Source organism: Lampetra planeri, chromosome 47, assembly GCF_965212315.1.
Source record: "Lampetra planeri chromosome 47, kcLamPlan1.2.h2, whole genome shotgun sequence".
NCBI lineage: Eukaryota > Metazoa > Chordata > Hyperoartia > Petromyzontiformes > Petromyzontidae > Lampetra > Lampetra planeri.
This window is the reverse complement of record NC_136153.1, coordinates 5,594,109-5,619,832: the sequence shown is the minus strand read 5'-3', so window position 1 is coordinate 5,619,832 and position 25,724 is coordinate 5,594,109. Positions and strand designations below refer to the sequence as shown.

Here is a 25,724-nt window from a genome sequence, read left to right as displayed (position 1 = left end):
ATGAGGGGGACTACTGCTCTGTGGCGTTATCGCGGTGTGGTCTGGGACTGTTTTGTTGTCGTTTGTGCTGCCTTGCCCGAGCTTGATAAAAAAAAGCAAGAATATTTATTTATTTATTTTAACACGCACGCTTTCGCGACCAATATTATCCACAAGAGGTCTTTGGGTTGGATTGTGTAAATATAAATGTGTCGTTAAACCCGCCACCACCTGACACAGCCAAATAGTAAGGTTTGTTATGTAAACAAAACATGCCAATACGTTACTGGTTGGAGAGTGTGCTGTACTCTGTTACAGATAATTTCTTCATATTTAGTGACTTCCTTACCCTTCTCTCTATTTTGCACTCCTTTAATGTTTCTTTTTTTTTTCTGGCTCGCCCCATACTGGACATCTATTAAAAGAGTTTCATAGCTCATCGGATTCCTCCTCCTGCAGTCGACATAAAGATTCTGATTCTGAGTGTTTGGCTTTATTTGGCAGAAAGCAGAGCACTACGAGGACACCCACCATGCGCACACTTTCGGGTATTATTAAGTGTTACATTAATATCACCACATCACGTTAAAATTACGATGACGACCATGATGATGATTATGCTACGAAGAGGGGAAATAATAAAATGATATAAATATAAAACAATAAATATTCTCACGACGTTTCGACTGCAACACAAGCAATCATCAGGTGTGAAATCCACAGCAAGAAAATTAGATTTTTTTTTCAAAATTTCTTGCTGTGGATTTCACACCTGATGATGATTGCTTGTGTTGCAGTCGAAACGTCGTGAGAATTTTTATTGTTTTATATTTATATTATTTTATTATTTCCCTTCTACGTGACTTTACCGAAAGAACCAATAATATGAATCCCTGCAGTCACGAAAGCTTTAAATCAAAAGATGGTTATGCTATTTATTTACTGGAGAAAAAAACCACACCGAGTGCCTATACAATGTTTCAGGAGGGTTCTCTTATCTTTGGATGTTTGGCTGAGTCCGTTCAACGAGAGTTTTGTCTTCGTGCGGGAGGAAAGCGGAGAACCTGGAGGAAAACAACCCAGCACGCGTATCGTGGGGCGACACTCAAAGCTACGCACAGACAAAGCCAAGAATCCGCTGATGCACCGGTCGATTATTGGCCACCTCCCAGCCAAAGTCTCCATCACCAAGAACCACGCTCACTTCTGCTTTCGCCTCCGAGATCTGACAAGATGAATCCGGTTCAAAATTGATTCAGGCTATGGGGACTCGCGGTCCTTAAAGCCTGCTGTGAGACTCAACGTCCTGTGTGTCTATATATCTTTTCGATTTAAAGCTTTCGCGACTGCAGGGATTCATCTTCTTGGTTCTTTCGGTATAGTCACGTAGAATGGAAATAATAAAGTAATAAAAATAAAACATAATAAAATAATTCTCACGACGTTTCAGAATTATTATATAATGTGTTATTTTTATTTTTTTATTATTTCCATTCTACGTGACTTTACCGAAAGAACCAAGAAGAGGTCTATATATCTGTCAAGTGTGGCCGTGTCTATTAAAGTGCCCCTGCATGTGTCTGTAAAGTCTGTCTGTCAAGTGTCCAATTCTATGTTGAGTGTAGCTGCCTTGCTATATAGTCGCCTGTATCACGGGAGCTTTTTGACAATAGTATGAAAAATAAGAATAGGGGTTTACCCTTTCTATCAATAAAACATGTGTTCAGATGTTCAAGCACCGAATAGAAACCTGTTTCAAGGAATCAAGTCTGCATTAACCACACGTTCTTGTGGTGAACATGCAAATAAACGATCTGATAATATTTGCATCGTCTTTGAAACTGACTGGCCTACGCCAGAGACAGCCTTCTTTATGGCCACGTCTCACCAGTGTCAGAACAGAGAACGCCAAAAAGCAAACGGTACGAAGACCATGCACGCATCAGAACATTCATAGCTCGGCGTGAGCAGCTATTTCATGCTAGTCTTAAAGTATGAAAAATAAGAATAGGTTTTACTCTTTCTGGCAATAAAACATGTTAAGACAGGTGTGTTTGAATGTTCACCACAGGTACGTGTGGTTAATGCAGACTTGATTCCTTGAAACACGTTTCTGTATGTTGTTTTAACATCTTAACACCTGTTTTATTGCCAAAAAGGGTAAAAACTTATTTTTTATTTTCCATATATTCACCTGCGCGCGCATGCGCGTCTCCATGTCTGGAACATGCTGGCCACGTGTGTGGAGTGCCATAGGGCAGAGGTCGCAACCAGGTACCCGATACCCGTACCCTACCCGATACCCGGCTACCCGTACCCGGCCAGGTACGGGTACGGGTATCCATTTGCGACCCTGGTGCGGCCGGGTACGGGTACGGGTAGGCCGTGAGTCACTGGTGAGTAACCATTTGTCACTCATTTCGGGTAGGGTACGGGTAGGGAACGGGTACCCGTACCGCCGGGTACGGGTACCCATTTGCGACCCTGGTGCGGCCGGGTACGGGTATGGGTAAGGAATCAAAACCCGTTTGCGACCTCTGCCATAGGGCAACCAGCGCACCTGTGCTGTACACGTGTAAAATACTGATGTGTGTGCAAGTCAGTCGACCTCTCTGCGTGTGTATACATGTACACGGTGCTAATAAACTCGGTGTTGTGAAGCGCAATTCGCACGATGCCTCAAATAGCATCGCACGAAGCTGAAGTTAGCGAGAGAGTGAGCGAGAGAGTGACCGAGAGGTGGGGGTTTTACATAAAGCAAAGTTATTAAAAAAAATTAATTACGAAATGATAAACGAAGCCAAGTGCCGACTACACAGAGCATCTTCTTGTTTCCACTGATCGTAAAAAAAAGAGAGAGAGCTGTTAAAAACAGGTGAGTTTTTAAGACGCAATTAAAAAAGTTTAACAGACTCGGATTCTCTCACGGATCGAGGAAGGGAATTCCCACAAATTGTGGAGACTGCCCGCAAAGAAAGATCTGCGTCTTCTCCCACGGAACAAAGTCTGGTCTTTAAAATAACGAGTAGGCCAGAATAGGCAGATCTAAGTTTTCGCAGTGGAATATAAAACTGTCAGGTACCTCTGCGTCTGTATACATGTAACATTCTTTAGAGTTCCTGTGTGTGTGTCTGATACGTATGTTTGCGTGTCTGTTGGGTACCTCTGTGTATATTCGTATAATGCAGCTGCTGCTGTGTATCCCTAAGAATGTGAGTTTCTGTGTGCGTTCATCAAGTATCCAAGCGTGTTGATATTCCTCTACGGTTTGAAGCTTTCGTGACTACAAGGATTCATATTCTTAGGGTTTTTCGGTAAAGTCACGTAGGTAAAAAAATTAAATTAATAAAAGTAAAATAAAAGTCAATTTTTATTTTATTTTACTTTTATTAATTTTAATTTTTTACCTACGTGACTTTACCGAAAAAACCTAAGAATATATTCCTCTATGGCACACCAGTCTGCCAATGTGTTTGCAAAGTGCCTATGTGTGCGTAGAATACCTGTACATGGGTATGCACGTCTTTGAATAACCCAAGTATGTACGTCTATAAAGTACGGCTGCGTGTTTCTTAAGCACGTGGAGTGTAAGTGTGTCTGTACGTCCGTCAAACTTCCCTGTGTGTTGACATTTCGGTAAAGCGCACCTGTGTGTCTGTACATCTGGAGAGTTCCTGTGTGTGTGTAGGGTATGTATGTGCATGTCAATGTTTGTCAAGTGATCCTGTGTGTCTATGCGTCTGCCGTGTGTCGCTCGCTGCGTGCCTTCATCGCTGTCACGTGTCCAAGTCACGTGTCCTTGTGTGCAGGGATTTTTGCCAAGGGCCGCTGTGAGTTTGTACTCATCGATGTTTGCGTATGCGGGTTCGTCTGTCGAGTATCGTACCGACTGCATGAGTATGTTAAGCCGCTATCCTTTGTCATTGCTTATGAATGTAACAAAGATAATCATAACAAACATTTCCATTCTCAATCCATCAATGGATGAAGAATTCCAATGTTATGTCGGTCATGTTTTTTTTACCCATACTTCACCACGCCGATCAGTGTGGGGTTTTGAACATGGCGGGGGGTGGGGGGGGGCAGGACCAGTTCAGATATTATTTGACACTTGATGTTAGCCGTAGCTCGGAATCCAACTCAGTTGACTCGGGTCCGTAGTGCGGTGGGGGTTAATCACTGTACAACCATTCCATCACTAAATCACAAAAAACATATGATCCATATACGTTACTCTTTTAGCACGGTTGGCTATGTACTGTGCAAACGAAGCTAGACATACATACGCACTTTTACTATTTACCATTTTATTAAGCTGGTAAAGCTTACGGAGCTGTTAACTCTTCTTCACATGATAGCTCATCACAAGTGGCTTATTAGCTCATACGTAGGAATTTATAGTGGCAGCCAAATCATCTTAACGCGTATTTCTAAAAGCGCAGGGACAATCCCACGTGACCACAGGGGAAGGGGAACACCCAAACTCCAAATATACAACGGGCATCATGGGTCGGGATCAAACCCACGATCTCCTGTGTGCCAGGCGAGGGACAGAACATGCTTTTCCACCAAGAATTGCTTTTAATTACAATCTGTACATTCATCCTGGCGTGTGCACTCGTGACTCCATCTGTAGCTCGCCATTGGTTTCATTCCATCCGAGATTAGGAAGCCAATGGACCGATGCACTTTTAAATCGAGATTGAAAACTCATTTCTGTAGAAATGCTCTTTGTATTTAGTGTGTTGTCCTTTCCCCACACCTCCGATGAGCACGGTTGGGCTACGTACGGGCCGGAAGAAGCTCAACACATTCGCACGCACATACTTCCCGCACGTCTCGCCATGCTCATTCACACTGGACACAGGATCATGGGCACAGCTCCTGGTGGATAATGAGGCAGAGCACTCGAAGGCAGAGACCCGTCCACCACGTGGGGCGGTGACCTGTCCGAGCGGCAGGCGCGTTCTCGTCGCTCGTTGCGGAGGTGTTTCACGGTTCTGATCCAGTAGGCCGCCCTGTTTATTGCCGCTATCACACGCCGCCTGCGGCACAGCGGACGTTCAAAGATCCCGTGGTGCGATTTGAAGGGAGTGGGGGGGGCATTGTGTGCCGGCGTCGCGGTCCGAATTTTCCAAATTAGAAAAGATTACCTACAAACATTTCTCAATTCGGTTCACGCTTTGCAACATCGACCGTCTCCCGACTGTGAAACTGCATCTGTGAAACGGAGTGCGTTAGCCTCGCGCTATGAGAATGGCGTGAATATCAAACGTTCCAAGTTATTATTAATAACAAAGGAACGGCCACACAAAGCATTCATTCATCATAAAATAAAATGAAAGCAAGTCACCGAATGAAAGCCTGATTTACGTGCCGCAAAGTGGCATTTGCCCATAACTCTTCCCACACATTTATTGAATTTACATTTTGTCAAAGTTTGCCCGCCTTCCAAGCCCGAGCTTCATCTTTTCATGGTTCCGCCTCAAAGTGCAACCCCCTCCCCTCTCCGCCCCCCACCCACCCCCCCAATCCTTTCATTTTATTCCCAATGCAATTGCCGAAACTCACGTTGGTGAACTGCACCCATTAAAAGCCCTCTCCGCGCAATCAACCCGCCGATCTGTAATAGCCAGAGCCGGATGTTTGTCTATTGTCTGAGCCTGGCCCGTCGATACGGGTTTCCGTGTCAGCCAGCCATCAGTCTCCGTCCGCCCGCTGCCTGCGAGTAAATTAATTAAATCAATAAACAGGCTCATTAACAAACGGGAACACGCGTGCCTTGCGTTCAGTGGTTGCGGCTCCGGCGAGAGCCAGGGTTCCCAGTTCCCTGGGTGTCCGTTTCGCACGCGCGCGCCCGTTTCAACATTGTGCTTGCCTCAACTTAGACAAGCCCGGGCACTTATAAATTGCAAGAGCCATCGAAGCGCTGAGCTTTTCCTTCACGGGCCAATGGTTTACTTTTAAGTTAAAGGCGCAGCCTTGCAACCGCTCGCTCACGCCGTTGCTGGCGAGAAAAGCCTCCGCTAGACACGCGTACTTCCGAGCGTATTTCCTGCACCTCCGGTAAACGTGGTTGGCTACGCACCATGCGGAACAAGTTCAACATACGTACATGCGCATGTATACATTTGGCCTTCTCTTACATGCTGGCCAGACATCTTGGGTGGGGAAAAAAAATGTGGGAATACCCGACAGTTTACTCCAACGCGTGTGGATCTGCCCATCGAAAAACTGTGGCGTAACCATTTGCACCACCGGGTCTTCTTATTTGTTTGGCTTTTGTTGATGTACGGCAACAATCATAATGCCACTGCTGTACACGTATGTACCTTGGACTTCTTTCGCACCATACGTAACCAACCGTGCTAATCGGAGGTACGCGAACAGTAGTTGGAGGGATGCGAGAAACTTGCGCCGTTGCTCCAACTATCGCGCCAGATCGAATCGAACTGGTGACCTCTGAACTGCGGGACCAGCGCGCTGACCATTGCACCGTGGCAAGGTGCCTACGATTAGCGCGGTTTGGTTACGAACGGTGTAAGAGAAATTCAACGTACGTACAGGGCCAGTCCCTTTTTCTCAGAGTGGCTGTGACATCGAACTTATTCCTTTATTCAATGATGATTATTTATTAATGTCATTATTTAATGCGAACGTTTGCTTATCAGTTTGGAGGCTTGCGCGGGCAGCAAGTGAACACTCAGAGGGCTTCTAAATTTGCCTTGGATGTTGGCTAAATGAGATTTCTCCTGGAATGAAATAACAAAACAGACGGCTGCAGTGAATTAAATTCCCCTGTCGTTTCAAATTACGGCATCCAATAAACCCCGAAAGCCTTCCAACACCCCCTTTCCTCCCTCTCCACCGTTATCAAAAAAACTCACTAAAATTAAGGCACTTTTAAATAACCGCACTTAGGGAAAGTGGCTTTGTCCAACACCTTTCCGCAGAAAGCACATCAAAGTAACCTTATTAAGACACGCGTAACGTGATTTCGAATGCTGGAACGGTAAAGATAGCGGGGTAATTTTCCGGCAGAATTATTCCCACGGTGCTCTACTTAATGCCACGCTTTGACAAGGTTTAACTTTGCATGCGGATGACATCGTCCGCACGAGAAATACAAACTGAGCCACACGGCCGGGGGGGGGGGGTCTGTAACAAAAGGATGGCAGCCGAGCTTCTGAGTCAAGTTGCCGTTCCCTCATCTTCAGCTATACAGCTATAAATTGTAGAAATTTGAAATTTGTTCAAGGAAAGCCTTTTGTAGGGTCTCAAGACTTATTTTTTGTTAAGGCGGATACTGCATTGGGATGTTTGGCCTGTTCAAATGATTGTTTTGGCTTTCATGGCGAAGAAAAATTGGATCACCCCCTCCCCCAGAGATATGCCACACACATGACGGGGTTGAACAACTTTCAACTGAACATATATGGGGCAGATATGACACATACAACAAATTCACAAAAGGCTTTTGAAATCAGAGGCGGACCTAGTAACTTTCCATGGGGGGGGGGGTGGTGGGGAGCAATCCAAAATATCAAGCTGTTAACTTAAAGCCCCACATCAATAAAAATATTAAAATAAAAATGATATTGTAAATATCAACAAAATATTTTAGGGGTGTCAAGGAGGAGGGGGTTGGGGGATTGGGGGAAGGGCGATCCCCCCCATAGCCCCCCCCCATCCCCTCACACCTTATACCACTGTTCGAAATGAAATACTTTTGAAAGTTACCATGAATTCCACGGAGAGCACACAGCTAGACGCACGGAGGTATGGAGCACAAGTACCACCCACAGTCAGCACAGAGGGAAGAACTCTTCGCCAACACTGAAGGCGGAAAACCTGCAATTCTTTAGGCCCATCAAGCGCTCCAAAACCTCTCCAATGTGCTCTGCAGTTTCAACCCCATCTCAACCATTTCACGCCACGTGCTGGAAGCTTCTTCTTCTTCTTCGGGAGCTGAACATCCCCCCAGCATGTGGAGCGAAACGTCGGACGCGGTGCCGAACACAGCGTGCGGCACGACCCGAGAACGCATCGGAGAGCTCCGACGCACAACCGTGAATACATTTTTCGATTTAAAGCTTTCGTGACAGCAGGGATTCGTCTTCTTGCTTCTTTCGGTAAAGTCACGTAGAAGGGAAATAATAAAATAATAAAAATAAAACAAAATAAAATAAAAATTCTCACGACGTTTCGGTCACAACGCAAGAAGATGAATCCAGGGCTGTCTTTCCTACAGCCCTGTTCTTCACCTGAGGGCGGCTGCTTGCGTTGTGGCCAAAAAGTCGTGAGAATTGTATTTTATTATGTTTAATTTTTATTATTTCCCTTCTACGTGACTTTACCGAAAGAACCAAGAAGACATTTGAAGGCAGTGGAGAAAAATGTACATTTTTGGACTGCGATTCTATGCCCTGATTCTACACCACCGCGTTCATGCTCCCCGCCTTCACCGACCCACACAATTGACCAACGCGGCGAAGTAGGGTCAAGTCATCCCCATGACCCCCCGCCCCCCCCCACACGTCATGAGGTGGTGGTTGCTCATCCAGCAGTAGATTACGGAGGCCGAAGAGGCCCCTGTAACGGAGTCAAAAAGGTCGACGCAATTCGGGGCGCCGAGCGTGGCAAGGCGCTCTCTCCCCCCGCCTGCACGTCGCTCCGAGCCTGCCGAGTGGGCAAGGAGGGAGGGAGGCAGCGGTGTGGCCAAGAATCGACACTCAGCGAAGAATCGCGCTCCCCCCCCCCCCCCCGGGGCGGCCAGGAGACCCAGACCTGGTCTAGAACTGAAATCCGAGATGACCCACATTGCAGGGGGACAACAGACGAGCGAGCGAGAGAGACAAAGAGAAACCTACTACCGCCGCCGCGGGAATGTGCTACGATCTAGATAGGGCTCGGTCAGACCCAACACCACCACCACCCCCCCAAACGAGGGGAGTGATCCCCGCGGGCGAGATAAGATAAGCCCGCCCCCACACTGCCACTGTGAAAGGTCTTTTAACGGCAAACGACGGAGCGAGCGAGCGACAGCCACGGCCGACCCGCTCGACGATTACACACCGCGCCACCACCACCTCTCTCTCTCGAACGATAATAATGTTCATCATGGCAATGATCGGTGGAGAGAGAGAGAGGAAAAAAGGGCACGGCGTAGGAATGCACTTGGACGGTCTATGGGGGTGGGTTGGTTGGGGGAAAAGTCTCCCCGCATAAATTCGGGTTCCGGTTACGAAACAAAAGACATTGAGAGACTCGAATTATAAGGCAGCAGACGTCTAGGTATAATCACACGCCCTACTTACTATACACACACACAGTGGAAGCTGGCTATTAGCATACCTCTTAAACGAAAACTATTTTTTTACTATTTAAGCTAAACTATTATTTATTTTACCAGGTAAGGCCCAGCGAAGCTCCGTAGCTCCACTGGGCTCAACGAATTGGCGAATCACGTGGACATTTATCGCAGCCAAATACTCCAAAGCACGTGTCGATTCTAAATGTTTAAGAGGGGAAAAACCAGAGACTCGGTGAAAAATTCACGCGACCACGGGGAGAGAACACGCAAACTCCAAATATACAGCAGGTGTCAAGGGTCGAGATCGAACCCACGACCTCCTGTATACCAGGCGAGCTAGTGAACATCTTGCCACCGTATCACAAGGCGAGCGTTTCTTGTATCACAAGTTAAACTTCGCCTTCCCTTCGCCACGGGTGTAATGTAAGCAAGTGTTGCTTATATCAGAACACTCGTTATACAAGGTGTTCTTACAGCCAGCTTCTGCTCTGTACATACAATACAGCTCGGTCACAGAGAGAGCCTCAAGGCAATTTCTGCCTCAAGGATAGTTGTGAGTGAATGAATGAAGCAGCATGTCTGCCCATGAAGCGAGCACACACACACATACACACCGGGTGTGTGGTATATGGCGTGAACATAGTTTAGCTACAGACGATTCAGTTTCCAACACCCCCCTCCCCCTTGACAAGATGCGTGACTTAAGAAAACCACCACCGGTCTGCATTGACCGAGACAAGTTTGAGTCCACCGATTGCCCGCCCCACCCCCCTAAGCTGTCCAGACAAAGTTGCCCTGAAGGCAGTACCGGACTAAGCTAGTGCGGGGCCTGTAGCATATGCTATAAAGGGGCCCTAAATAAATAAAAAACACGCAAATATTAAGACACAAATTTTTTACTTGCATAGTAAAGTAATTGTATTTTTTCATTTGCTATACAGCCAGATAATACGACAAATCGCTAACCTTAAACACCCAATCGTTCATAAAGGCATTATAGTACTATAGTAATAGAGCAAGTGCAGAATCACTGAACCGGAATTGATAGCTTGAAAGTATTTAACGCGAGGCCCTTGAAAGTGCGGGGCCCGTAGCATTTGTAGCTACTTTTTTCTACTACGATAATCCGGCACTGCTTGAAGAGTGTTTAACAGACAGTTTGGGGCGAGTGCTGCTTGGCGTACGAGGGAGAATGGTTATAGCACCACCACCACCCTGACCGCCTTTGTCTCCCCAGCACTGGTGCGTACACTGAGCGCCAGGTTCTCATTTAAAGCCGAATTGACCGAGTTGACTGAGCGAAGTTTCAAAGGAACGTTCAGATGCACACACGGCTGGTCACCGATGTTATTCATGCCCAGAAATCAAAGCCTGGTGATTAGGATGATCCGCTACTCTCCCCCCCCCCACAGACAATGTTTGCTGATATATAATATAATTCGACTGTTGGGGCGTATGCTGCTAGCAACCACCTGTGAAGGCTGGGCACGGCGCTATCAGTACGTGGTATGCCTAGCAACGTGCCCAGCCTCCCGTGTCTCCCCCATTGCCGATAACAACGCATCACATCGGTTACTCATTAAAGGCTGAGTCGACCTAGGGGAGGTCCACAACCGGTTCAGAAATCTCTGGGCAACGCAGTGCGCAAACCATTGTGCCGCAGTTGTCTATGCACACACACACGCACATACAATGACAAAGATTCCCCGTATAGCCTTAACAAACGGTAGGGGCAAGTGCTGTTAGCGAGTAGCACCGATGAAGGCCGGCACGGCACACGAGGGGGTGGGTAGCCAGTACCGCGCCCGGCCGCCTTTGTCTCCCCAGTGGCGATGTTTGCACACCGCACCAGGTTACTCATTTGAGGCCGAGTCGACCTAGAGGAGGTCCAGAACCGGTTCAGATATCTCTTGGCAACGCAGCGCGACTTGCCGTTGTGACGCAGTACCCCATGCACACACCAAAGAACCAAAGATCCCCCATATAGCCTTAACAGACTGTAGGGGCAAGTGCTGTTAGCAGACACACACACACAGACGATTACTCACAGACACACACACACACGCGCGTGTGTGTGTGTGTTAACACAGGCATTCCACACCTAGCCTCACGTTAGCAAAGAAACATTCTTGAGAATTTAGATTGAGGGTGGAACGGGGGCCCAAGGACAAGTCACAGACTGCACCTGAGGCACACGGCCGCATACCTGGCCGGCCCCTGCAGTATAAAGAGCGGCCGTGTTTTAAACGACGCCCCCCGCCACCCTCCCCCTGCGCACTTTTTGCGCGGTCGGCACTCGGCTTCATAATAATAGTAATAATAGTTCAATTTGTAACGCGCGCAAATTTGCAGACGTAGTGGCCGCAACTCAGAGGCGCGGAGCCAAGCTCAGAGTCGCTCGAAAGCATGATTGTAGAGGTGAGTTTTTAAGTCTCTCTTGAAGGAGGCGATTGAGGTGATGCTGCGAATGTGCAGAGGGTTGACGGCGTTCCAGACTGTTGGGGCTGCCACCGAGAAGCGGCGCATAGACACGAGGATGACCATCCTGGATCTTGGTATCAAGAGGAGGTCGTGAGTCGCGCTGCGCAGGCATCTGCCGTGTGCTGAGCTGCAAGTTGTCAATAATGAAGAAAGGTACGGCGGGCAGGCGGATATGAAGGCAGCGAGACACTCACTCCGCCATGCTGCAAGTGACAGGCACGCGGCCAGACATCGCGATAACGGGAGACGAAACATGTTTTTTTTACAACCTTTGAAAACTGCAAGGCAAATCGCCTTATCTAATGGAAGAGGTAAAAACACGTTTTCCCGATAAGTTGCATGCACCAGCGCAAGGCACTGTGTACTCGTGGGCCCTGCAGCTTCATTAGGCCCTCTTAGAAGTTGTACGAATGGTTAACCTGGCAAAGGCGCAGCCCTGCAATTGCTTGCTCGCGTCGCACCGCCGGCAGATAGGGCCCTTCAGCTCGAGCCGGCAACCAAAAATAACAAGACTTTTTGTTGTTGTTTTACAATTGGGTCAAAGAAAAACTCAACATTTCAAGAGGCGCAATGCACTGAGTGGTGAACGGCGAGAGACGCTGGTCCTTGACAAAGAACGAGTCACCAGTCCTTACAAAGAGCCACCGCACGCGGCTCCGGAGACGCAGGTGTGTAGCCCCCTGTGTGAGAGGAAGCTGTGAAGGAGCGCCTCTAGAAAGATGGTACCGTGTTATGCTCTATCCACGCTGGCTATGTTTCTCGCAAGCGGTGGGAGCACCCACACTTTGCCCCCATCACGCACGGACTGCCGATCACAGACCAGCTGCAGTGGACAGAGACGGTGGGCGGGGAGGGAAATTGAAGAAATTTGGACGATTCGGTTTCAAATGCCGTGCAGGCAAAGTATGGGATTTAGTTTTTTTTCAGTTAGCAATTGAGCAAGAGGCAGCCGTGTGTTTGCAATGCATTAATATGAAAGGATTCTAAACCGAAACCACAAACTATTTACTGAGCAATGGAATCGCCACGCGGTAGACTTCCCAGACAGCCAGTCTGCCCGTTCCGCTCTGCCACGCGCGTCTGTATGGAAGGGGGGAGCCGGGTGCAAGTCGAGGCACGGTTACCAGCCTCCGTTAACCGTTCATCTGCAAATTGGCTACGCTCAACATGAGCGCCATACGCCGTTACAAGCTCGAGCGACAGGGTCGTTCGTTTGTGTTTTTTTGAGATGACAGTTTCCACGGCGGAGAAGTTCAAGGAAATGCAATGGAGGAGGGGACTGTAAAAATATTGCTGATGTAACTGACGGCAGAGTGTCCCGCTTAAGCGAACTCTGCAGGCTATTTCGTCTGCTTTTACACGATGAGCACACGTGTGGGCATAACCCACGACTTCCCCCACCAATGTTTCATGGAAGAAAATGATATTAAACCAGTGACATCTGGCCACAAGGGATGGGAAAAGTGGCAAATGTTATTTGTTGTCATCTTTTTTAAAATGTATTTGCTCCAGGTAACTTTCTTGACATGATTTAAAAATGTTATTTTCACCCGTCATGTTAAATGTTGCCACAGTGTCATGGTTAGCACACAGGACTTTCCATCCAGAGGTCATCGGTTCGATCTTTCTCCGGCAGTTGAAACAATGGGGCTAGTTTCGTAAATCCCTCCATCCCTGTCCACTCAGCAGTATCATCATCAGAATATTTTTAATATACTGGATGAATCCGATGAGCTATGAAGCTCTTTCTTCACAGATGCCCAGTACAGGTGGATAACACCGGCGGTTAGTTGATCGGCGCATCGTGCGTGGTGCAGGAAAGTGTTAAACAAGTGCAACTCCTCTGAGCCTTCCAGAAAGTCTGGCCAGTGAGGGGTTTAGGTCGAGGTACACCGATTGTTCTCTTGCACATGACGACGTTGACCAATTTCTCTTGTAGCCCCGCCCACCACCCCCACGTGCCATTCCCTGGTTACCACATTCAGATAAGCCCCTCCCCCCTTAACTTGTATTTAAGGGCTGGTCTTTTGGAATTTTTTCTCACTTGATGCAGTAATTTTAGCTGTGATGGTCCCACCTGATAACGGAGACTTGTGTTGCCTCCGAAACGTCGTGATTTATTATTTTATTTATATTATTACTTTTATAAATTTTATTTTTATTTTTTACCTACGTGACTTAACCGAAAAAGCCTACGAGTATGAATCCTTGCAGTCACGAAAGCTTCAAATCGAGAATCAGTGAGGGAGGGCCCAATGTCATCGAGAGGGAGCCCTTCTAAAGCTCCCTCTCAGCGGAGGCCTCTTCTGCCAAGTGGCGAGACCAAGCCAATTACAGGGCCTGCAACCTTTTCACTTTTACGTTCAGCGTATATCCCAACGGCAGCCTTCGTCTCAAATCCCCTCGCTGTGCGGTAGCGAATCTCTTCCTTTCCTCCCCATTTTTAAAAACCAGCCCAAGCTATATGCGTTCCGCAGCACAGCGGTGGCTGTTCAAGTCTTTTGGAAGGGGATTGTTTGGCTTGCGACGTTGGCCGCATCGTTCCCTGCAAGCAGTTCGCCCCCTCCACCACCACCACCACAGCGAGTGTGTCTACGGAGGGATCACGTGATCCAGGGAAGCCGACATTCTAATGAAAAGGAAAGGGTGTACGTCTAACAGAGATGACCTTAAAACAACACAGGGGTGACATTCCAATTATGCGGGGGGGGAGGGGGGGCTACAAGGGGCCCGTATGGGAACGCTGTGGTGGGGGTGGGGTGCTGGGTGCTCGTTAAAAAAAGAAAAGTGTCCGGACAATGCACACAACGACGAGCCGAGCCAGGCATGGGAACAAATCACGGGCTCAAACCTGCGCACATTTGTGGGTTGGAACTGTATGCGTGCGTGCACGTATGTATGTTGAACTTCTTTTGCACCGTACGTAGCCAACCGCGCTCATCGGAGGTGGCTCTGTAGGTTGCGGCAGCGCGTCTTCGCATCTCGCTTCGGCTACCGTCACACGGCGGTTTGGCGAACAAACATTGCATATTTAACCAAATCGACAATAAGGACGCCAAACTAAACACAAAAATGCAGTTCTAAAGAAGGCAAAGAACTTACTTGGTAAACATCGCCAATGGTACCCCATCCTCCCGCCCTTCAACCCCCATCCCGCTCCCACCACTTTCTTTCTTAAGTTATTCCATCACCTTCCGCTTACCCATATACAAAAAAATTAACCCGTAAACACAAAGTTTTTCACTATAAATCCTTTATATGCGTGGCGGCTAGAGTCCTCTCGTCCTCTGGCTTGAGATGGCTGCCACCTATGGGTCAGATGATTGCCTGCCACCATTAAGCAATTGGTAATTAAATATAATTATTTTTTTCCTAAAAAGTGTAAAATTTTGGAAACTATTTTTCACAAAAATAAATTGTCACGCACAACGAGTCTGTGTGCAAAATGTCAGCTCGAATGGATCACGGGAAGTGGGTTAAAAAACGACCGAAAGATTTGCACGGTCGTAAGCGCGCAAGCAAGCAAGCAAGTGAACTGAATATAAAGGATTTTTAAAAAGTACAAACACCCCGGTCGCGCCCCCCCCACCACCGCTCGGTGGGGTGTGGCAGCAGCGAGCCCCCCAATCTCTCCCCCCTCCTGGCTCTCAACTCAGACGCACAGCGTTTCGGAATTATGTCCGCGGAGTTTCTGTAGCCCCCTCTCACCCCCCCCCCCCACATCGTGGTATCCGTGCTCTGTACCCGGGGCTCCTACATGTAATAAAATAAAAACATTACTAAAAAAACATCGCCGTTTTCCAAAGAAAAATATTAAGGAAAAAAAATTGTACAGAAATAAAAAAACTAAGCGAATGGGCGCTCCTTGTGAGATTCATCACCGTGCGCGTTTGGAACTGCGGATGCGTGAAGAGCGACTTGATATTTGAAGTCCAGTGCTTCTCCTTTTCCAGTCATTGCAAGGCAACTCGCTGACAAACACATTCCTGCGGAGGGAGCTGGTAGGAACGTTGGGTTGCTCGGTCAATGGCCAGGGTCAACGGCGGCGTGGTGTATTCCGCAAATATGGCCGACTGTGAGGGCGGGCACAAGCCGGCGTGAGTAGGTTAAACGTTGAGTTTTATAAGAGCACCACGGGGTGACCAGCCCCTCTCCACCCAGCCCCACCCCTCCCACCCCCCACCTCCCCACCCAGCCCCTCCCTACCCATCCCCTCCCCACCCTCACCCTCCCCACCCAGCCCCTCCCTATCCAGCCCCTCCCCACCCTCCCCTCCCCACCAAGCCCCACCCCTCCCATTTTTGGATGCATGACGGACGGACACAATAATCCCCTGTGGGCTGGTGTAACCAGGAGGCTCCTACCAGTATTATCTCTCCATTATCCAAGCACAATTTTAAGGGTGGACGATGCTCGATTATGTCTGCTCACGGTTTGTTTGTTTTTAATCCAGGAAAGCGTCGTGGAGTCGAGTTGTGGAATAATCAATTGCAGGAGGGTCCTGCCAAGTGGTCTACGCAAGGGGCGATGTTGCTGCTGTGTGTGTGCGTAAACCTCAAGTGAGTCACTTTGTCAGTCGTTTTTCAGCATTGGGATGTTTAGTCAATACCAGTTACATCGTATGTGGGGGGGGAGGGGAGCGGCGGGGGGGGGGGTCAGAATCAGAAGGATTTTTAAGGCATGAACGCTTTAGAACCTTAGCTCGTGTTGCACTAGTTCTTCTCACATTTATTTACCCAGGAAAGCCTCTTCCCCCCCCCCTAACCGAGTTCTCCAGGCACTTTTTCACGAGGCTTCCGCTACGTTTTTCGCAGCAAGGGGCTGACGATTTGCTTCGCGCTTTCCAAAATCGAGCGATTTACTGGTAATTCTTCACATTTGGACAAACCTTCGTTGTAATGCGTCAAAGGGGGGAGGGGGAGGTTTTGGAGGTCACGGTGCTCTCATCCCCCCAGCTCCCTCCACCCCGGTCGCGTGCGGCGAGGCCGCAGTTTCTCGACACAGAACACACACGCGCGCGGCCACTCGCGTCCCACCATGGCGCTTGCCTCTGTGTCGCGCAACAATGGCGCCACTGAGAGAGAGGGCACTTCCACGCGAACGTCGACTGCAAAGGCCGCGCACAAAGGGAACGATTGTTTTTGCCCGTTCAGGGCAACCCCAAGAAAATGCACCGAGCATTTGCCGCGGTTGATTTGCCGTGCAGCGCTCGTTTTTTTTTGTTCTTGCATTTATTTTGCCGGGGAAGCCTCCCCCCCCCTGGGGTCTCTAGACTCTTCTTCGGGTAATGAATTTGGACCCGCGATGCCGGCGCACGCGTCCGACTCTTTTTCCGAATATCGTCACGGGATCTTCAACGTCCGCTGCGGAGTATTTACCAGGGCGGCCGCAAGGGCTCGAACCGCGCGACAGCTCGAGACTGTGTCACCGCCCCACCGGGTGCATTCACAACAACGAGGAGGAGGAAAGAAAAACAAATTTGAGGCTTGTGTGCGTGGATTCTGTGAGACTCCTCAGCATGCGTTCGTCCTGGGAAGTGTTAGATTTGCGACAATAACGATCTCTGTAGCGGTTGCGCCGCTCGTGCAGAAACTATCTCGACTGTAGGCCGCGATTACTCCATGGAGCTCGGATAGCAGCTCTGCCGGGAAGGGCGTGGATCATCCTCTGATGAACGTGGCCAGTTTTCTATAGGGCAACTCCCTAACAGCGACACAACTTTACAGTAAAGTTTAATTGATACCGGATCAACTTCACGGGGAGTTATCGTGCCCCTCATTAATATACGGACATACGAATGGACAGAGCACTGTCGTGCAACTGCTGTTGTTGGTGTATGCTCGACGTGTGGTGACTTACTTGATGTAGTAGGGGACCTTGTTGGTGGCGAGGGAACATTCCCAGGAGCCCTGCAAGGAGCCTGCATTGCAGTGGACACGCGGATCGGACACACACACGCACACAAACAGGATTTACACAAGGCACTGCCCAGGCTGGGGCACACAGACTGTGCTAAGTTTCCACATTGGCAAGTAAAGAAATATTCAGGGATCTGACCGCAATCATAATAATGATGGTCATAACATAGTTCCCCCAATGTGTTTTCATGTTGCACCAAGGCACAACATGAAAGAACTACAGCTGGGAAAGCTGTTCAGCACAAGTGCGAAAACCTACACAGAAATAGTAATCTTGTTCAGTCCTTTGTAAATATATTCCTTGATAAAGGCATGCCATATCGATCTTGGGGGGGGGGGGGGTTGCTTGACCATACTTCACCAGAATGTCGAGTACAGAATTCATGAGAAGCCCACAACTGGTTCAGGCATCATTCACCGCTGATGTTAGCTCTGGCCAGGAGATAGCTGCGTTCATGAAGATTTAGAATTTTCGCTGATATTTGATGCAGCCCAAATTTTCTGTGAAACCAGGGCCCCTTGAGCTTCTGGGGGGGGGGCTCTCGAAGCCACGTGCTTGATTATCCTATGACTAGAGCCGCCACGGTGCTCAGACCTTTACAGTGATGGCCGTAGAGCTGCCCAACTTGCATTGACCCACCGCAGACTGGAAACACCACGAGTTAAGCGTGCCGCAAAGGACGACACAGTAGCGGGACTTTGTAGTTAATTGAACGCAACGCGACGGGCGTGCCCGGCGAGCATTGTTGGGTGGAGATGTTTGCGCAACGTGGTGGAGCGGACAGCCAAGTAAAATCAAACCTTCTTGGTTCTTTCGGTAAAGTCACGTAGAATGGAAATAATAAAATAATAAAAATGAAAACTAATAAAATAATTCTCACGACGTTTCGGACACAACGCAAGCAGCCGTCCTCAGGTGAAGAACAGGTCTGTCGAGAAGACAGAGTCTCCACCCAACAATGCTCTGTCTTCTCGACAGACCTGTTCTTCACCTGAGGACGGCTGCTTGCGTTGTGGCCGAAACGTCGTGAAAATTATTTTATTATGTTTTATTTTTATTATTTTATTATTTCCATTCTACGTGACTTTACCGAAAGAACCAAGAAATGAATCCCTGCAGTCACGAAAGCTTTAAATCGAAATTTAAAATCAAACCGCTCGCCAGCCAGAGGCGTGTGCCGACAAATCAAATTATGAAAACGAAAGTGGCACTTGGAAAGCATCATCCCTTTCCCAATGGCATTTCCAAGCCGGCTCGGTATGGGGTAGTTTTCCACTGGCTATTTTCCATGCCGAGCTGTGACCAAACCACGCTAACGTTGGCCTCTCACAAGGCGTCTCGAACCTGGCTCGGAGCCAGGCAGGTGCCAGGGGCTAATGACGCAGTCATTGTGCGCGACGTCCTGGCTCGGAGCTTTTGCAGTGGGGAAAAAACAAGCCGAGCCACACTGGCCTGGTCCGGCACGGCTCGGTTGTGCGAAAGGGTATGACCGGTAATTTGAGACAACTCTGTAGGTCGTGAGCACGTGCGGAATCGGTGCCACGTTGCCGACTCACACGATCAGGTTGCCGTCGGGGATAGGCGAGTGTCTCGCTTCAGAAGTTTTAGCTTCTCGTGAAGTGTTCAATTGCACTCGGCAAGTGGGTTGAAGTGCTTGAAATATAGACGGAACCCCATGGAGGAAAGTTTAAAAGCAAGAACATTGCGATTTTTCCGTTCATTAACTTCCTAATCTGGAGGTTTCAGTACCAGGGATTGCAGAATTCAAAGCGTGGTAAACCTGCTGCTCCCCTCACTGCCCATTGCATGAGACGTTGCAGGCGTAGCAGTTGTAGTTAGATGCATACGACTTCTTCTACTTGACGTTGACAATTTCTCAATGCAACTGCTGGACAGTTTTTGAGGGCCGTTTGACCATACTTTGCTGTGCTGGTCAGGGCGCGTTAATGAAGGGGGACGTGATTAAGGCCCCGATTCACACACCACTCACTACGACGTCGTTCGTGGCCGGCAATCAACCACAGGATTGCCAGGCCCATATAGTACAGTAAACGCCAAGCATCCCCCCCCCCGCTTTGCTAGGGCGGGGAAGTATGGTCAAAGACCACCCACGACCGGCACGGCACGGCGAGGACTTCATCCAGCATTGAATGTACAAATAAATGAAAGTTATTTTATTGGAATGATTAAACACACATTTGCCCTTACACAGTTGAAAGGACCCTTTATTGGCTTAGCAGCCATCACTAAGTTTATCAGCTGGCAGGCTTCATGTTGCAATGCGCTAATCCGCTATGCCACCATGCCTCCCCCAACTCCAACCCCCGTTCCTCTTTAAACTCAAGAATAATGCGTGTCCTCACATCCACTGCTACCCCGATACCAAACATGTATCTGTCCGGCCTTGGCACTGGCAATTTTTCCGGAGATAAGAGAACAACGGCGCCGGTGTGAAACGTGCGACTTAAACCCTCTTACGTGCGCACGCTGGCAAAGCAGCTGGGATTTGCTTTTTGCGAGGCAGCAAAAGGGGACCGCGGGGGAGTGGGCAGGCGCTCCGTGAAAGCTATTTTTCACGACGGAATTTCGCTCGCCCGTGGGACCTCGGCTAGATTGTTGCGCAAGTTACACACGGAACGTTGCACGTGACAGCCGTCCGGCTGCCAGCTTTGACGCGCACGGCGATGCCGCTTCTGCGGCCCTCACTTCGGGCTTGGTGGAAAAAAGAAAAGAGAACACGCGCGCTTGAGCATTGCTTGCCAGAGGGCATTTCCTCCAAAACTGTAGCCGCAACACACGCAGGCACATTACACATGTGACAACCCGGTGAGGCCTGCTGTTCGTAATTCCCTCCCACCGTTGCTTGGTCATCTCTCCCCCCCTCCCATTCCCCACGCTTTTGTACGGAGGCACCGTGATAGAGTCGTATTCAGACACTTTACACATTCAAAAGGCTGGAGGGGTGGTTAGCGCGCTGTGATGCGAATCCGGTAATCTGAACGCGATGTATTGGCCAAGGTTAATATCAGTGGGGAGCGATAACCGAACCGGTCCTGGGCATCTCCCCCCCCCTCTCCTGCTCCTAAACCCACACCAGCTCGGGGGTTGAACTGTGGTGAAAATAACCACACGATGCAGCATGGTGCGGGTTGGCCTTCATCCAGCAGTGGAATAACAAAAGGTTATAAATAATGATTCTTGCATATTCATGGTGTTTATCAAGATGAATACAAAAAAGGTATACATTGCCTCCGAGTTCTCGATCGAACATCACATCAAATTCACAAGATATCTGCAAAGTTATTTCATATTATTAATCACGTTATGAGTTGAGATGTTTTATCTCATGAACTGCTAAATAACTTACGGTTGTATGTATCCATGTTATGAATATAGATTAAAATAAACGTATACATTTTCTGACATGCTCATCAGCCAATGTGTTTTGTTTCACGTGTAAATATATTACAATAATTTATTTCGCTCTCCGTCTAAACCTTTCTTGCATATTTTATTGCAGAGCCAGAGACGCAATGCCCCCGGTCTCATTACGCGCAAGGTCACGATGGGACCGTCGATCACTCGACCTGGACGCGAACCCCCTTCCCTCCCTCCCCGGACGAGTCTCACACAACAACCTCGGCGACCGCGAGCTTCTCCACACCCCGCGAGATAAATCCACAGCGCCTCTCGCACCACGCGCACGAACGACGCAATCCCATGAATCATCGAGTGTGTTCCTCGCACACGTCAAAGTAAATCCATCATTAGTCCGCCACACATGGCAGCGGAGGGAATGTTTGCAAATCTGCGGGGCTATGGCCCTGCACCCCAATCCCCCCGCGCCACCCCGGGGCGGGATATATGCCGAAGCCACGGACCGTGCGCGGTGCGATTCAGCAAGACGCGGGAAACGTTTACCTGCGCGTGACAGGTGAGTTTGATTCATGGTCAACGCGCGCCCCCCCGGAGTCAGACACTCACTTGGGATGTACGCTTTCGGAGCGAGATTCGGGTCGCTCTCCACCTCTTCTGATTGGTCGATCTGACCGTCCAGCGTGGTCTGATGGTGAATAAGAAGACGGAGAGAAATTTTGTTTTTTAAACGGACACGCCAACGAGAAAGAGAAAACAAACACACTTTGACAAACGACCACATTTTTATCGCGCGACACGTTGCGTATCAATTTCCCGCGAGCGTGCGGACGTCGTGGGGCACATCGCATTGTAATACGTTTCAGACAATAAATCGATCAGTTCATTGATTCAAACAAACCTCCCATAGAAAATAATAGTCTCTCTGATTTGTGCGGCTGCGGCTACGAATACTCGAATCGTACAACGTCGCACTTCCGCAAATATAAACTGCAAAGCGGTGGGTGGGCGAGAATTTGCCAAATCACTCAGAACTGAATCTCTAATAGTCGCTGTCTGCTGGCCATATGATATCATCGTCTAACAGAGTTGTGTTTGCTTAGACAGCAGAAGGTGCTATTGGGACCATTAGCTAAGTGCTCCCAGCATATCAAACGACAGCGCGCCGCTGCAGGTGCAATATATGGCAGCCAGGGTTCAGCTGTTTATTTGCCATGCCGAGCCAAAACCAAACCGCATTAAGCTGGGCCTCTCAAGACATCTGAATCTGGTTCGGGACTTGTGATGGGTTCATCGCGTGTGACCTCTGTCAGCACACGGCAAGGACACAGCATCACCGCATCATCCACACGCATCCCAACCCATCATTGCGTGTCCCGACAGTCGGCAAACACTGCGACGACACGGCACCCGCCACGTCATCCACATGGTGTCTCCGGACTGAATCAGTGCGCGTTTCATGTTAGGAGACAGTGGAAAATAAAATTCACTTGGCAGCTCGGTTTGTACAGCGGCAAAGGAGGAGGAGGTATGTGAGAATGAAACGGAATGCATCGCTCGTACAAAACGGTTCCTTTGTTTTACCGTTTCACCTCTCCGGCAAAGGGGGGGGGGGGGCATGTAGCCCGCATGCCCAGCAACCGCATGCCTAAACAGCTTTTGTTTGGCTGGATAGTGGAGACTAAACAGGCACAGCACGGGCTAGAGAAAAGATAGAGTGATGTGGTACAAGAGGATGTGGAGCTGAATGGACCTCTGTGGAGGAGGCTCGTGAAGGACGCTACTGGGCAGTTGGAGGCAGTCGCCCTCCAGCAACAACGGAGGGCAAAGGAGCGACGCTCCCAGCAAGGAGCGGAACACCAGGCGGCTAAAACACAGCAAGTTGGCACAGTAGAGGGCACAGGTGGTGCATCGGCCAGTTATCTGAAACAGTCAACCCATGGCACCTGGGTCTTTCCCGTGACCTCCTGCCAGCGGGCGTTCGACACTTCATGTGGCCTTAACGTGCATATAGCCTGGCACTGCCACACATAGTGGCTAATGGCAGTTGTTGTTGTGGGGTAGCGAACATCCGGCTCTCGCCACAGCAGTGACGTCCGTGCCACGACTCCGTGTTGATGGCTAAGCCTCCCCTCCCCCGGCGATAGTCGAGGGCTCCACTGTCGGCGACGCTCCACTTGCGATGACGGGATCCGCGGACACATTCGAGAGCTCCGATTCCCGCGCAAGGGGACCATGAAGCGGCCTTTGTTTGAAGATGAGCAGGAATGCACGGTGAGACTTGGGGTTGGGGGGGGGGTGGTTCTTCAGGGGCCGCTTCTGCCGGATGTTTTGGATTTTGAGGGGAGCGAGCGTCGGATTTTCTGGAGAGGGGCGAGGTTCTCGCTGCCAACTCTAGCTCGAGTGGCGGCACAAACTCGCGCGGCGCAATCAGCGGGATTTTTAAGTGAGATTATTATCATTATTAAATGCGTACCAGTTATTGTTATACTCTATATTATTAGTATTGGTTCTTTCGGTAATGTCACGTAGAAGGGAAACAATAAAATAAAAAATTCTCACGACGTTTCGATTGCAACACAAGCAATCATCATCAGGTGTGAAAACCACAGCAAGAACATTTGAAAAAAGTGACGGTTTTTTCTTAACGTTAAGAAAAAACCGCCACAAAATTTGAAAAAAGTGACGGTTTTTTCTTAACGTTAAGAAAAAAACACCACTTTTTTCAAATGTTCTTGCTGTGATTTTCACACCTGATGATGATTGCTTGTGTTGCAGTCGAAACGTCGTGAGAATTTTATTGTTTTATATTTATATTATTTTATTGTTTTCCTTCTACGTGACTTTACCAAAAGAACCAAGAATATGAATCCCTGCAGTCACGAAAGCTTCAAATAAATATTATTATTATTACACTTTAACCAGTAATAATGAATATCATATTTGTGGTAATGTTATTTTAATTATTATTTTAAGTGAGATTATTATTATTATTATACTCCAACCAATGCACCACTTTTCCGCATCAAAATGCATTCATCTTCGATTTAAAACACCGCACCGACACACCGGCCAGCCAAGGCTCAGCTCTGCCGGCTTTTATGGGGTGGCAAATGAACGTCGTTCCGAAGAGTCGATCTTCATCTCCGGCGGCGGCGGCACGAATGAGGCTTCCTTGCCAGAGATGAAGAGGCAACGGAGGTGGGACGAGAGTACGTGGGAACGTTGAAGGAACGGTGGGGAGAACAAAGCCCTGGCCAAGCGTGACGCAGCGTTCCATTGTCAGGCTGTAGGGCCGCGTGCTCGGGCAGGTGGCCCGGCGGTATGGCGAGCCACTCACAATTGGGACGTTTGTGAGTTGGGGGTTGACTCTGCCCATCATCCCTCTCGGGAGAGGGGTCGATAAAAAAGCTACCACTTTGCAGGGAAGTCATTGGAAATGTGGAATTCTCACCCGTGGCTCAGGGCAGTAAACGGAGGGTGAGCACTGACTGAATAAGGAGGACATCTATTGTTTTTAACACTAGATTTAGGGAACGATCAAGGGCCCAGAAAACTATTTTCATTTTTCACACTTCAGCTCGATGGAATTAGGCGTGGCGCTCCGAGCTTGAGACCAGTTTCCGAGGGCGCCGCGTCTCCCCTCTGGGCTGAAAGACAACCCCCCGCGCGTGTCGACAGCTGAGAGAACCTCTCCCGCGGGGTTAGATTCCGTTTTGCGCAGGTGTTAATTCGCGTCATGGGCTCGCGCAAGGCACCGGTGACTTCCTCAACTAAATCCTCTCTCTGCATACTGTCTCTGGACATCGGTGCAGCAGCAGCAGCAGCAGCGGCGGTGGTGCGTGTTTTGGATATTGAGACATTCAGCTAGAGTCAGGGCCGGTGGGAACACGTTTTTTTTTGTTGATTGGCGATGAGCAATGTGTGGGCCCACGGTGTAAAAATGGAGCTACGAAATAAGTGACGGCCAATGAACGTATGTTGCGATAAAGCATTTCGTTTGATATTCATCGTATACTGTGACATTGCAATATCGTCACTGTTATTAGAATTGCATCTTCGGTCCGCAACATTGCGCGCGTTATATAAATTGTATTATTATTATCATCATCAGCCAAGGTCAATCTACCTTGGGATAAAGGCCACTGTAATATCGAATGATTCCGTGAAGAAATAGTCCGCCTCGCACCTGCACATGAGCTCATTTATCACTCCATCTTTACAGTGGATGTCCTCTCAGATGCGTTCCGTTCCTTTACATAATAATAATACCATGGTGATTCTTTGTGCGAGGGCGGGTGGGTGGAAGAAGCCACATGGCGGCTTGTGGAGGCCCTCATTCAGCAGTAGCTCTACAATTCACGGGGAATGCAAGGAAGCGGTGGCGCAGTGTGTTCGTGCACCACGCTCTGAACCCAGCAACATGAGTTCGACTCCCAGTCACGGCTATCGTCAGCGGGAAGCGATAGCTAAACAAGACCTGGGCCCTCCCTGGACTTCCGTCAATCTACACCAGCCAAGTTGGTGAAGTATGGTCAAAAACATGACCAACAAGGGATTAGGGAGGCACTTTATCAAGTGGTGAACTGAAAATTATTCAAAGCGCTGAAAATGAATGAAATTATTATCATTATTACTTCATAGTGGTCACATGACT

General features: G+C 48.9%; 1 protein-coding gene across 7 annotated transcripts in view; it reads right to left on the bottom strand.

Annotated features, from left to right (window-relative positions):
- Positions 1–25,724, bottom strand: part of LOC144733531 (dystrophin-like) — a 393,684-nt gene that overhangs the window by 60,696 nt on the left and 307,264 nt on the right. For all 7 annotated transcript variants that reach the window (XM_078615485.1, XM_078615482.1, XM_078615479.1 and 4 more), the window contains 2 exons: positions 21,677–21,755; positions 17,633–17,693 (listed from right to left, as the gene is read on the bottom strand). In XM_078615485.1, coding sequence (XP_078471611.1) covers positions 17,633–17,693; positions 21,677–21,755 — 140 coding nt within the window. The remainder of the gene's footprint in view (positions 1–17,632; positions 17,694–21,676; positions 21,756–25,724) is intronic.